Below are 14,319 nucleotides of genomic sequence, written 5' to 3' on the forward strand. Positions count from 1 at the left end.
CAGGCAATTCTCCTACCTCAGCCTCCTGAGTAGCTGGGATTACAGGCACGCACCACCATGCCCAGCTAATTTTTTGTAGTTTTAGTAGAGACGGGGTTTCACCATGTTGACCAGGTTGGTCTCGATCTCTTGACCTCGTGATCCACCCGCCTCGGCCTCCCAAAGTGCTGGGATTACAGGCGTGAGCCACCGCGCCCGGCTTCCATAGGGTTTCTATGAAGATTTAATGAGTTCGTATTTAGAAAGCATTTGAAGTAGCGTCTAAGACACAGTAAGTGCTACTTCATGGTCATTAGATACATGAACATTTACTTTCCACTTCCAATTTTATAGAATTTATTTATTTTTTTTTATGGAGTCTCCCATGCTGGAATGCAGTGGGGTAATCTCGTGATCTTGGCTCATTGCAGCCTCTGCCTCCTGGGTTCCCGGGTTTCAGCAATTCTCCTGCCTCAGCCTCCTGGGTAGCTGGGATTACAGGTGCATGTCACCACGTCTAGCTAATTTTTCTATTTTTTAGTAGAGACGGGGTTTCACCATGTTGGCCAGGCTGGTCTCGAACTCCTGACCTCGGGTGATCCACCTGCCTCGGCCTCCCAAAGTGCTGGGATTACAGGTGTAAGCCACCCTGCCTGGCCGATTTTACAGAATTTTAAAGGTCGTTAGCCAGGGGATATATGTGGATCCAGTCGTGACCAAAACAGTTGCTGGATTTAGGAAGTATTTATATGGGAAAATATAAGTGGTGGGTCAGAGAGGAAAATTTCTAATATTTATTATCAGGAGAAACAAAGCACAAGCCCCATTTAAGCACACAGAGGATGGCGTCCAAACAAAAAGAACTAGGGTGGGGTAGAACTCGTGGGTAGACAAATAGAGAACAAAGGTTTTTATCTAAGCATCCCCAGTAGCTCTTGGGAGTGAGTAATTACTAACTTAACTGAGGATCACACAGGAAAATCAGATACTTATGACTTAAAATAACAAAGACTACAAATTTGGTTTATTTTTTTTTGTTTTATTTGAGATGGAGTTTCGCTCTGTTGCCAGGCTGGAGTACAGTGGTGATCTCAGCTCACTGCAACCTCTGCCTCCCAGGTTCAAGAGATTCTCCTGCCTCAGCCTCCCAAGTAGCTGGGACTATAGGCGTGTGCCACCACACCCAGCTAATTTTTTTTTTTTTTTTTTTTTTTTGGTATTTTTAGTAGTGAGGGGATTTCACCATGTTGGCCAGGATGGTCTCGATCTCCTGACCTTGTGATCTGTCCATCTCAGCCTCCCAAAGTGCTGGGATTACATGGGTGAGCCACCCACCCGGCCTGGTTTGTTTGGTTTTTTTAGAATACACTTAGCGTGCTCTCCTTCCCCCTTCGTTTGGAGACATGAGCTTCCAAAACAGAGGGACTGGGGCATCCTTAGCAGGTAGCAGCCCGAACTCCATCACATGCCCGGCCTGTGTCGTCAGTCCTGCCCCTCTCTGTCCCCTCGTCTTGGTTCTTTGGAATCTCAGTACTCCCTGAGAACATGGCTGGCACGAGGAAGCCACTGTGCCCTCAGCATATTCATACTTTCTCGCGACCACCTTTGCAGGCAAAGAGCAGATCTTGCTGCAGAAGGATTATGAGTCGGCGTCGCTGACAGAGGTGCGGGCTCTGCTGCGGAAGCACGAGGCGTTTGAGAGTGACCTGGCAGCGCACCAGGACCGCGTGGAGCAGATTGCAGCCATCGCGCAGGAGCTCAAGTATGTGCAGATGCCCCACGTCCTCCCAGGAGCCCAGGAGAGTCCACAGAGAGGGCAGAGGCAGGCCTGCCTTTCCTTTCCCAACTAAATGCAGAGGGAACCAAACTGGAGGCACTCTGTGCAGGGATTCTCCTTATTTCTTATTTCTTTTTCTTTTTTTTTTGAGACAGAGTCTTGCTCTTGTTGCCCAGGCTGGAGTGCAATGGGACGATCTCGGCTCACCACATCCTCCACCTCCTGGGTTCAAGCGATTCTCCTGTCTCAGCCTCCCGAGTAGCTAGGATTACAGGCATGTGCCACCTCACCTGGCTAATTTTGTATTTTTAGTAGAGATGGGATTTCTGCATGTTGGTCAGGCTGATCTCGAACTCCTGACCTCAGGTGATCCACCTGCCTCGGCCTCCCACAGTACTGGGATTGCAGGTGTGAGCCACTGCACCCAGCCTCTCCTTGTTTCTTTAAATGTAGAAACAGACTTTGGTTCTTTGTTTGTGGTAGAATCCCTATGTCCTCCCATCTGGCAACACCCCAGCGCCCAGCACAGGCAGCTCTGCTTCTGGGAAGATGAGAAATAAGTCTGGAGCGTTGGTCCCAAGAAAGCTATGGGAAGGCAGCCTCACGCAGGCCAGGCACAAGAGGCAGAGCAAAGGCTATCCTGAAACCAACGCAAAACAGAGGGCACTGCCTCACGTCTGCAGGAAGAGCGTCTGCAGGAAGAGACACCAGGGCCCCACTTTGGTTTATCATCCCATGAGTGCTGGTGGTTTTTTTTTTTTTTCTTTTCTTCTAGAGCCTTCAGATGAGAATTTTTTAAAAAATAAATTTTATTTATTTATTTATTTTTTAATTTTATTTTTTTTTTCCGAGACAGAGTCTCACTCTGTCACCCAGGCTGGAGTGCAATGGCATGATCTTAGCTCACTGCAACCTCCACCTCCCAGGTTCAAGCAATTCTCTTGCCTCAGCCTCCTGAGTAGCTGGGATTACAGGCACATGCCACTGCGCCTAGCTAATTTTTGTATTTTTAGTAGAGACAGGGTTTCAACATCTTGTCCAGGCTGGTCTTGAACTCCTGACCTTGTGATCCACTCACCTCGGCCTCCCAAAGTGCTGGGATTACAGGCGTGAGCCACCACGCCCGGCCTTATTTATTTATTTATTTTTGAGAGTCTTGCTCTGTCACCCAGGCTGGAGTATGGTGGCGCCATCTCAGCTCACTGCAACCACTGCCTCCCGGGTTCAAGCGATTCTCCTTCCTCAGCCTTTAGAGTATCTGGGACAGGTGCACACCACCACGCCCGCACTACCACATCAGGCTAATTTTTTGTATTTGTAGTAGAGACGGGGTTTCACTGTGTTAGCCAGGATGGTCTCGATCTCCTGACCTTGTGATCTACCCGCCTCAGCCTCCTAAAGTGCTGGGATTACAGGCATGAGCTACCACACCTGGCCCTATAATGCTGGTTTTATGAGAAGAACTAACATGACAGTTGAGCCTAGGTTGGATTAAGCACGGAGTGAATGTTCTCAGTCCCCCTGCTCTGTGTAGCGTGAGCCCTGGGGTGCAGTGGCTCTCAGGGAGAGGAGCCTTCTTGCAGCATTTCTGAGCTTTCTTAAGCTCCTTTCCCTTGTAATAAAGCCAACATTTGATTCCCTACTCTTTCCCTCACCATTATCATCACTGATACATCTGTAGAATTTTTAGAGCCTGTTACATAATGTTAACTTCAAAAATTAAATAATAGGTTGGGTGGGGTGGCTCACGCCTATAATCTCAGCACTTTGGGAGGCCAAGGCAGGCGGATCACAAGGTAAGGAGTTCGAGACCAGCCTGGCCAATATGGTGAAACCCTGTCTCTACTAAAAATACAAAAATTAGCTGGGCATGGTGGTGGGTGCCTGTAGTCCCAGCTACTCGGGAGGCTGAGGCAGGAGAATCACGTGAACCTGGGAGGCAGATGTTGCAGTGAGCTGAGATTATGCCACTATACTCCAGCCTGGGTGACAGAGTGAGACTCTGTCTCAATCAATCAATCAATAAAATTTATTTCAATATATTTCCTTTTAAGACTGCCATGTTCCTCACTTTGGACTAGAGAAAACCCCTTAATTAGCAGATGGGGCCTTTTAAAAGAGATCCCGTGTTTCAGTCCCACCCACATAAACTCTTACTTACTTGTGACCTTCATGTCCACTTGGTGCACGGTACTCATAGCCTGCAGATGGTCTTATTTCCCATGCTTCTGGAATGCTGGCTTTTTGATTGCTCAGTAACAGGTACAAATAAAATAAGGATGAAAAGAAACTCAAGCTCTTTAGTGCTCTGTAATAGCTCCCATGAGCAGCCTGGAATGGCTTTAAGTGTTGCTCATAAAATTTAAGTAATAGTTGTATATTATTATTATTCCTGGCATCCCCAGTGCTTATGTCTTCGCACAGGCTAGAGATTAACCACACATAGAACTTAAGTATGTGCTTTTCTAATTTTATTAACATCCTTTTCCATTTTTATCTGCCCTTCAATAATAAATTAAATTTTCTGTGCCATTCTCAAAGTGCATAAACAATAGTTATACACATAGTTATGCAAACTCTAACTCCTTGAAAGCAGATACATGTAGAACCATTGCTTATGAATTAGAGGAAGAGAGAGAGATTATACCCTAAACATAACTCTGGATGGGTGAGCATTGGTGTCTCCGTTACGGAACAAGGGAAGGATTCCTGGGTTTTTGTTTTGGAGAAGTCTTTCTTCTCTTTAATATCTGCATTTGAAGAGCCTTCTCATTTTGTGTTCAGGGCTGTGCCAACTGCTGGTGTTTTGGTTGGTTTTGTCTTTTTGGTTGTAACAAGTAAGCACAAGAATCGTAGTCAACCTTGGTCTGGTGAAGAGGATTTGTCTTTAGAAAGCTGCTGTTTGCTCTTGAGAACGGGACGAGCTTTAATCAGGGGATAGGGAGCTTCTTCCCTACTGGAAAAATGCTCAGAGATAATAACCACATGCATCCTCTTTATTCAGTAACAGAAGCAAGAACATTCAGTAAGCACAAATTCGTGTTATTCAAAGGAAAACAAATGCAACGCCCACTGCCTTAAGGTTGAAAAAAGAAGTAAACAAACTTAAGCTTTAAGGAAAGGGATCCGGCAGGGTAGTAGGGGACTTTTCAAGTTGTCTAATCCTGGACTGTTTTTGAAGAAGCCTCCTGAAGATGTCTTTAAACTTCCATGGTTCTGGATTTATATCTTAATGAAAAAACTGATTGAGTTTTATACAGGATTCAAACTTGTTGTCCCTGGAGGCACTAGATTAAGCTTCTAGTTAAGAATTTGCTTTAGGCTGGGTGCAGTGGCTCATACCCGTAATCCCTGCACTTTGGGAGACTGAGGAGGGAGGATCATTTGAGGCTAGGAGTTCAAGACCAGCCTGGGCAACATAGTAAGACTCCAACTCTAAAAAATGTTTTAAAAGAGCCAGGCATAGTGGCACATGCCTGCAGTCCCAGCTACTTGGGAGGCTAAGGCAGGAGGATCACTTGAGCCTAAGAGTCTGAGGCTGCGGTAACGTATGACCACGTCACTGCACTCCAGCTTGGGTGACAGGGTGAGACCCTGTCTCTTAAAAAAAATGGCTTCAGTGGCATGCACAGAAAGATAGAATGCATAGACAGATCTGGCAGGGAAAAGTAAGGATTTAGTGAGAAGTCATTTTGTTCTAGCTTGTCACACTGGTGGCATCAGATGAGTCGGAACCTCTTTGTCTCTAAGTGGAAGGGCTCAGTTCGGCCCCATTTCACAAATCCCTCTAGGTTAGAGAAAGTCATGGTGCCGCTCTGGACCTGACACTCTACCCAGTAGTGAGGCCAAGTGCCCTTCAGCGAAGCCAAGGACGCAGTGTGGCACAAGCCGACTCCTCCCTCTCTGCTGACTCATTTTGATGTTCCAGTCACTGTGGTGGCTTCCTGGCCCACAGGACTATCCTCCAGGTCAGAGTGACACCTTCAGACCTTCACTCACAGGGACATTGCCACTTAGAAATCATGCTCTCTGAGGGCCTCTCCCAGAAAAGGAAGGGAAAATAAATTGAGCCTGTGGCTTTAAGAAGACAGCGGTTCTTTCTGTTTAGAAATCTGTTGGCCAGCAAAAGCTTTATGAATTCTTCTTGTAATTTATCTGAGAAGAGTGATGTTTACAGTGATGACAGTCAACAAAACCCTGAAATACCATTCCAGTTCTCTATCAAATTGGTATTTATTTATTTTTATTTGTATAAATGTTGGGGGTGGGGGTACAAGTGCAGTTTTGCTACATGTGGCCGAGTCAGGGCTTTTAGGGTCTCCATCACCCAAGTAATGTACATTGTATGAAATTACATTAAGCAAATTCTCGTCATCCCCCCACCCCCCCACCCCCTCACCCTTCTGAGCCTCCATTGTCTGTCAGCCCACTCCCTATGTCCATGTGTATACATTTCCGATTTTTAAAAATGGTTTAAACTTCCCTGCTGTTTTTCTTTTTTAGCCCATATTAATTTTCTCTCATCATCTGGGAAAGTTAATCTTCATTTATTTTCACCTTTAATAGTGAACTGGACTATCACGATGCTGTCAACGTCAATGATCGGTGCCAGAAAATTTGTGACCAGTGGGACCGACTGGGAACGCTTACCCAGAAGAGGAGGGAAGCTCTGGAGGTGAGGTCTTGAAGCCACCTGTTGCCTGAAATCTTTTAACAGGCACTCTTTAGTTAAATCACTGGTATTCATTATCTGTTTCTCTGTGGCATGAAACAGATTGTCCAATGAAGGAACCTCTAAAGAAAACGTAAAAAGTGGGAGAAAGAGGGAAATGGGAAGTTGGTAGTTTGTGCTGTAAATTATCCAGACAGCAGCAAAGTATGTTTTTCAATTTTTAAAAACCCAGGGGTGATGAGATTATGGCATAAATCTACTTTGTATCTGGTAATAACAGTACATTTCCAGAAGTCCTTCTATCCAAGTAAATTGAGCCGTGAGTGAGTCAGGAAATCAGAGATGTCCAAAGGGAAGATGGAGCTAAATGCTGAAGTCAGTAAGTTGATAAGAAACAGAACTGGGATAAATTTGGCCTTATCTAAGTGTAAGACTAAGTGTAAGACACAGTGGGTAGCTCGTGTTTAACTGCCCCTCATTGTCTTTAACCATGGAAGACATTTCTCACATGAAGGAAATAAGTAGTTTACCAGTTCCCTGAGTCCTTTCTCCTTGACTCTGATGACACTTTTGAGAAAATGCAACATCAAGCTTCCCAAATGCCAAATGGCTGTGACATATCTGCTTAAAGAAGGAAACGACCAACCCAAATGCCCATCAGTGATAGACTGGATAAAGAAAATATGGCACATATACACCGTGGAATACTATGCAGCCATAAAAAAGGATAAGTTCATGTCCTTTGCCAGGGACATGGATGAAGCCTGGAAACCATCATTCTCAGGAAACTGACACAAGAACAGAAAACCAAACACTGCTTGTTCCCGCTCATAAGTGGGTATTGAACCATGAGCACACATGGACACAGGGAGGGGAACATCACACACCGGGGCCTGTCAGAGGGTGGGAGGCTAGGGGAGGGATAGCAGGGGGCTGGAGGGAATAGGGGAGGGATAGCAGTAGGAGAAATACCTAATGTAGATGACAGGGGGATGGATGCAGCAAACCACCATGGCATGTGTATGCCTGTGTAACAAACCTGCATATTCTGCACATGTACCCCAGATCTTAAAGTATGATAATTTTTAAAAGCTAAAAAAAATGTTGAGAGAGAGAAAAGACCAGACATATAACAGAGACAGTGCAAAACATTTTAGAACAGGAGGGGAAAATGAACCTAAATATGGAAGACTTACAGCTACGGAGATGCCTTCCCCTTCTGCCCCTACTTGTCTGTGCCATGGGGAACAAGCGCAAGATCGTCCTGTCCCTTGAACGCTTGTGCTTTCCTATGCCCACAAAGGCAACAGGTGATCTCTGTGTTGAATCCTGAAGGAGGATTTGAGAACACTAACCTGTAATTCCTTCTGTCTCCACTAGGCGGGTGACTTTGGGAAAGGCACGCAACTGCACGTTGCCTCTAAAATGCGGAAGATGCCCTGCATGTTGTGTTAATCCCGCACAGTTAGGGACTCAGGTCCTCTTACAAAGTCCTGCTTTAGCTGAAAGCAAGTTACAATATGCCATATGTGGAGTCTCAGTTTTCAGAAAAGGAGCATGTAGGGAAGTATTTTAGACCCTTTAAACATGAGGCTGCTCTGGATGTTATTAAACCCTTTTTTGATTCAGAAGGCACCTCAGAGACCGGCAGGGCTCAGCCTAACCATTTGAGCATCAGGTGGTCTTTTGTAGACACACGCTAATATGATTAACAGAATGTCAGATAATAGTCTGTTGTTATGGAATGCATACTTACACTTCCAGTGAATGTTTTAATTAGTCTGTGATAATGCTTGCTTCTCTTTAATCTTCAGAGGATGGAGAAATTGCTAGAAACCATTGATCAGCTTCACCTGGAGTTTGCCAAGAGGGCTGCTCCTTTCAACAATTGGATGGAGGGCGCTATGGAGGATCTGCAGGACATGTTCATTGTCCACAGCATTGAGGAGATCCAGGTAATGGAACCCCAACTCTGTGTGCCCTATGCATAGAAGTGAGTTGTCATTTAAACTAAGAGTTCTGTTATTTGGTTTCTTGTTTTCTTTTTTATTTTTTTAAACGTGGTGGCTAAAAAGCCCAAATTACCCCTTGAACCTTAGCTGAAAAGTGTGTTTACTACTCTGTGTTGTAAACCAGTTAACATCAATCAAGTAATGATGAACACGTCTAGAAGCCCTGTTCTGCAAAAAAGAATGCTGAGGCCAGGTGCAGTGGGCTCATGCTTGTAATTCCAGCATTTGGGGAGGCCGAGGTGGGTGGATTGCTTTAGCTCAGGAGTTCGAGACCAGCCTGGCCAATGTGGTAAAACTCTGTCTCTACAAAAAATACAAAACAACTAGCCGGTGTGGTGGTGGTCTCCTGGAGTCCCAGCTGCTGGGGAGGCTGAGGTGGGAGCATCGCTTGAGCCTGGGAGGCAGAGGTTGCAGTGAGCCGAGATCGTGCCATTGCACTCTAGCCTGGGTAACAGAGTGAGACCCTGTCTCAACAACAAGCACAACAGCCACAACAAAAATGCTGAATCATTGAGCAAAATAAACATGTGCGCTTGGAGTTATTCATGAAAGTGTGGTAAGTGTACTGGCTGCTGAGTTAACTACTTTGCAAACGTGTACATGTTACTGTTTATTTAGATCAACAGAGTTTTTGCCAGATTGTAAACCATAAGAAGCCACCAAATCAGCACCTACCTTTTGCCTACCACCAATCCAAAATGTTCTGCGTGTAGTTTTTGCTGGAACTTCAGAAGTATAAACAAGGCTTCTGAATGGTGGTGTTAGGGAGGAAAGTTAATCTCGGTTAGCCGGGACATCATTTATTTAGAGACATGGGACAGTGAATTTGATATATAATAGAATAAAAAGAGAAAATACTTTTTTACACTTTTTTCTTGTAAAATAGATATGTCATCAAAAAGAATCCAAGTACAAAGGGAAATACTGAAGGTTGGGATTTGAAACCACATCTCCCTACCAAGAACAGTCTAGAAGGGTTTGCACCTGCATGTCAGGGGAAAGAAAGTACTTCCACGAACATGCCACCTGCCTTTTGAAAGAGGCGCTGATGGTGTTTCTGATGGTGCACTCTTAAGCACAGGCCAACAGTCTAAAACTTTTGAATTTTAGTTTATTTTTTGAATAAGCACGCTTTGGAAGTCACACTCTTTGTCAAAACTCTGTTGGCAGCTGACCTGTTGCCACACCTAAAGAGAACAGTAGCTTCACACTCAAAGGTGTTCCACGAGGCAGAGAGTACTTTGAGCAGCTGAATTTGCAGGGCTGCTCATGTTAGGGTCAAAGAATAGGTTTGATAAATGGCTCTTAAGAGAGCCTTCTGGGAAGAGTTGGTATCTATGGCCTTTTCTTTTTGAGGAGTGGGGATGTACTTCCTGGTATTCTTTAGGTATAATGGTAGCAAATGTAAGATGCTTTCGTAGGACTACAAAGGTAATAATTGGTCATCAGAAAGGGCATCTAAGGGCTGAGCATGGTGGCTCACACCTGTAATCCCAACACTTTGGAAGGCCCAGGCAGAGAAGATCACTGAGGCCAGAAGTTAGAGACCAACCCAGGCAACATAATAAGACCTGGTCTCTACAAAAAAATAAAAATAAAAAAATTAGCCAGGCATGTCCCAGCGATTCAGGAGACTGAGGCAGGAGGATTACTTGAGCCCAAGTGTTCAAGGCTGCAATGAGCCGTGACTGCGCCACTGCACTCCAGCCTGAGTGACCTAGCGAGACCTTGTCTCAAAAAAACAAAAAAAGGTGGAGGAGGGTGTGGAAGAGCAGCTAAGTTCTGCTCATCAGCAGGAAGAAAGACCTAAACAATAGCTGGTGATCAAAAACAGTGAAAGGAAACATGATTTTTTTTAAAAAATGATTTTTAAAAGACTCTGGATGAATAGCCATCAATCAAATTAAGTCATCATGATACCCTTTTTCCATTATCCAGGAACTTGACTTCTGTGTACCTAAGGAGTTTTTCTAAAGCATCCAGAATTTGTTTTTCTCCCGAGATTCTTGCAGTTATAAAGGCATTTACTTGTGTGCAGAAAGGAATATCAAAGCCTATGAAATTAACGCTCAAGCCAGATTGTTTTTCTCCACTTGTGTCTCGGGTGTAGAGTTTGATCACTGCGCATGAGCAGTTCAAGGCCACACTGCCTGAGGCGGACGGAGAGCGGCAGTCCATCATGGCCATCCAGAACGAGGTGGAGAAGGTGATTCAGAGCTACAGCATCAGAATCAGCTCAAGCAACCCATACAGCACCGTCACCATGGATGAGATCCGGACCAAGTGGGACAAGGTGGGTGGCTGAGGGCCTGGCGTGGGACCAGGGGCCATTCTTGAAGCTGAAGTCCAAAGAGAAAGTTAACACCTTGGGAACTTAGGGTGACAGCCTCATTTTGTGTCACGATCAGGATTTTCCTTTATCCCAAGTTTCATTCTTAAGGACCTTTCAGCAGCTTCTGCAATTTGTGGGGAAAGAAAGTAGAGATTATTTTACTTAAGGAAAATATTGTATAAATGTTGACAAAATCACTATAGGTTATGATCTTAATACCATAAAGGAAATAGTATATAAAGCCCCAACTGGAAATTTGGTTAAAAACTTGGTTACAACTACTTATGGTATTTTTTAAAAGAATTTTTAGAATATGGTATAAACATGTCCCAGATATGTATGAATTTTAAATGCAGAAAAATTTCTTAGAAAACTGCATCTTGGGCTAGGCACAGTGGCTCACGCCTGTAATCCCAGTACTTTGGGAGGCTGAGGCGGGCGGATCACGAGGTCAGGGAATCGAGACCATCCTGGTCAACATGGTGAAACCCCATCTCTACTGAAATACAAAAAAAATGAGCCAGGTGTGATGGCAGGCGCCTATAATCCTAGCTACTTGGGAGACTGAGGCAGGGGAATCACTTTGATCCAGGAGGTGGAGGTTGCAGTGAGCCAAGATCGCACTGCTGCACCACAGCCTGGTGACAGAGCAAGACTCCATTTCAAAAAAAAAAAGAAAAAAGAAAACTACATCTTGGGAATGAAAGTATTTCTGCTAACTTGCTGCCTTTTAAATTTTGGGCAACTATCGACAAAGGTAATTATGGTCCAAATGGGATAATTTGAACCCTTTTGTCTCATTTTTAAGATTGAGACATTTCTTTTCATGGTTGAAATTAGTCATCAATTAGTCATCTCAGTATGCCAATACGTAGTCTTTGAGGAATAAGTCCAGCACGTGGAACTGACGTAGCTTATGATAAAAACACACATGCAGCAAGTTAGTTATAAACAGTGCAAAAGACAAAAACAGATGTGAGGAAGAGGACGGTATTCATCTGAGAGACAGTAGTTAATTTGTGCATCTGAGCTTCAGATTTAGCTCTGGTCGTCCCAACAAACAGCCAAGGAGAGCAGGGAAACAAACTGAGTTAAGTAGTTTTCTTGGGGGGGGGGGGGGAAGGAAACTATATCATTTTTTATTTTTCATTTTTATCATGTTTATTTTTTTGAGACAGAGTCTCAGTCTGTCACCCAGCCTACAGTGCAGTGGCGAAATCTTGGTTCACTGCAACCTCTGCCTCCCAGGTTCAAGTGATTCTCCTGTTTCAGCCTCCACCTGAGATTACAGGCGCCCACCACCACACCCGGCTACATTTTAATATTTTTGATAGCGATGGGGTTTCATCGTGTTGGCCAGGCTGGTCTCGAACTGCTGACCTCAAGTGATCCGCCCACCTCGGCCTCCCAAGGTGTTGGGATACAGCTGTGAGCCACCATTCCCCGGGCGGAAATATATCATTTTTTAGAGTGAGATAAACTTTTCTCCCTTCAGTAAGTTATAAAGCAAGTGGACTTCTGTTTTTTAAAAAAGACTGAATAATAATGCTTTTAGTAGCAGTTTTGCAGACAACACAAAGATTTTGGAAGTAGCTTTTTTTCTTTCCCATTGATTGAAAAAGAATGGAGGCATAGCAGTAAAATATAATTCACAAATGGAACAGAAAGCAGGCAGACCAGGTATATACTCTTCCGTGGGCCAACATGGTATAAAAATTGAACTCATGAACCTGGCGTGGGTTCTTCACATTCTGGTGTCATGAACCCCTTTGGCATCCTGGGGAAACCTGTGGATTCCTTCTGATAATAATGTTTGTAAATTTATAAAGAGATTTAATATTACAAAGGAAACAAATTATATTGAAATGTAGTTATTCAAATATTGTTAAAGATATTGTAATGTATTTGCTTCTTTATTAACACATTTAAAGCCAAGATCTAACAGCAGGTCTGATCATTTTGGAGTCATGGTGAGTGTGCGTGATATTTATTGCAAGAGGCAGGTGTAACCGTAATGTTAGTATAGAACGCCTACGATTTCTATTGTGATAAGGACACAGGGACTGCTACATACTGCTGCAGATTTGCTGCCCACATCATTCTAAACAAAGGGAATGCTAAATTGTAATCGAAGGTGGTGACAATAAAGATGTCAGTGTTCCCTTCATCCAAGTTCACAAATCCTCTGCACTGTGGGCCAGGCCCTGACTTGGTTGTGCTGCAGGCTGAGCGCCCCTGGCTGGAGGAGAATGGAGAGCATCACTCCTCCTGATGCAGGCTCTTAAATACCCTCCAACTCATCCGGTCTTTCAGCAGGCACTTGGTGGCACTAGATGGCAGTCAAAGCTAAATCAAGCTCATCCTCTAAAGTAGGGACTCCTCTTCTCCATCCTCCCTCTCCCCCCCCACACCCTCCTCCCTTCCTCTTTCCTTCTCCACCGCTCCCCCACCCCTTGGACTATTCCCACCTTCTATGGTCGCACCTATGAGACCACAGCTGGCCTCTAACCCTTGTTGTCTTTGGGCCCTGACAGGTGAAGCAACTCGTGCCCATCCGCGATCAGTCCCTGCAGGAAGAGCTGGCTCGCCAGCATGCTAACGAGCGTCTGAGGCGCCAGTTTGCCGCACAAGCCAATGCCATCGGGCCCTGGATCCAGAACAAGATGGAGGTAAGCCAGCTCCCTCTCAGGCGCTGTCCACAAGCCTCACGATATGTCCCTTAACTGCCGCAGCAGTGACACCGCTCCTGCTGTGGTTTTCAGCCACCTGCTCAGTCATGTGGGAGCACCGTTCTGTCATCGCCCGGCTTTATCTTTCAGCCCCTGGCTGTTGCGGACAGTGTGCACCGGGGCACAAGACCCAGGGCAGGAAGCAGGCATCAAGGAAGGGGAGGGGAGCTTGCCGGGATCTGTTTATTTCCTCTCTAAAAACAGTGACAGGACTTTTCCTCGTTTTTGGCCTCCGCAGGGCCTAGATTTCAAACCATCTGTCCCGACAAGGAGGACACATGAAGGCCCACAAATACTTTGCATTTTCAGAACATCTGAGGGACAACAGTCTTTTTTTTTTTTTTTTTTTTTTTTTTTTTTTGAGATGGAGTCTTGCTCTGTCACCAGGCTGGAGTACAGTGGCACAATCTCAGCTCACTGTCACTGCAACCTCCACCTCCCAGGTTCAAGCGATTCTTCTGCCTCAGCCTCCCAAGTAGCTGGGACTATAGGCACTTGCCACCACGAATTTTTGCATTTTTAGTAGAGATGGGGTTTCACCATATTGGCCAAGCTGGTCTCAAACTCCTGACCTCATGATCCCCCCACCTCAGCCTCCCAAAGTGCTGGGATTGCAGGCGCGAGCCACCGCGCCCGGCTGGGACAGCACCTTTAAATAACACTGTTGTCCTCTGACCAAGAACAGCCAGAAGACATTTACTGACCCACTTACTTCTTGCCCCACCACCCTTTTGGGGTTAAAATACTGACTTTTTTTCTTAAAGAAGAGACCATCTAAAAATATAAGAAATTCTGACAGAGGAAGCCATCCTGTGGGT

At 45.0% G+C, this 14,319-nt stretch overlaps 1 protein-coding gene across 2 annotated transcripts in view; it reads left to right on the forward strand.

The window, feature by feature from the left end:
* Window positions 1-14,319, forward strand: part of ACTN2 (actinin alpha 2) — a 79,667-nt gene that overhangs the window by 56,701 nt on the left and 8,647 nt on the right. For both annotated transcript variants that reach the window (XM_037737803.1, XM_017526609.2), the window contains exons 12-16: window positions 1,591-1,741; window positions 6,323-6,431; window positions 8,243-8,383; window positions 10,551-10,733; window positions 13,307-13,441. In XM_037737803.1, coding sequence (XP_037593731.1) covers window positions 1,591-1,741; window positions 6,323-6,431; window positions 8,243-8,383; window positions 10,551-10,733; window positions 13,307-13,441 — 719 coding nt within the window. The remainder of the gene's footprint in view (window positions 1-1,590; window positions 1,742-6,322; window positions 6,432-8,242; window positions 8,384-10,550; window positions 10,734-13,306; window positions 13,442-14,319) is intronic.

This window comes from Cebus imitator, unplaced genomic scaffold (assembly GCF_001604975.1).
Source record: "Cebus imitator isolate Cc_AM_T3 unplaced genomic scaffold, Cebus_imitator-1.0 Scaffold42, whole genome shotgun sequence".
In the NCBI taxonomy this organism is placed as follows: domain Eukaryota; kingdom Metazoa; phylum Chordata; class Mammalia; order Primates; family Cebidae; genus Cebus; species Cebus imitator.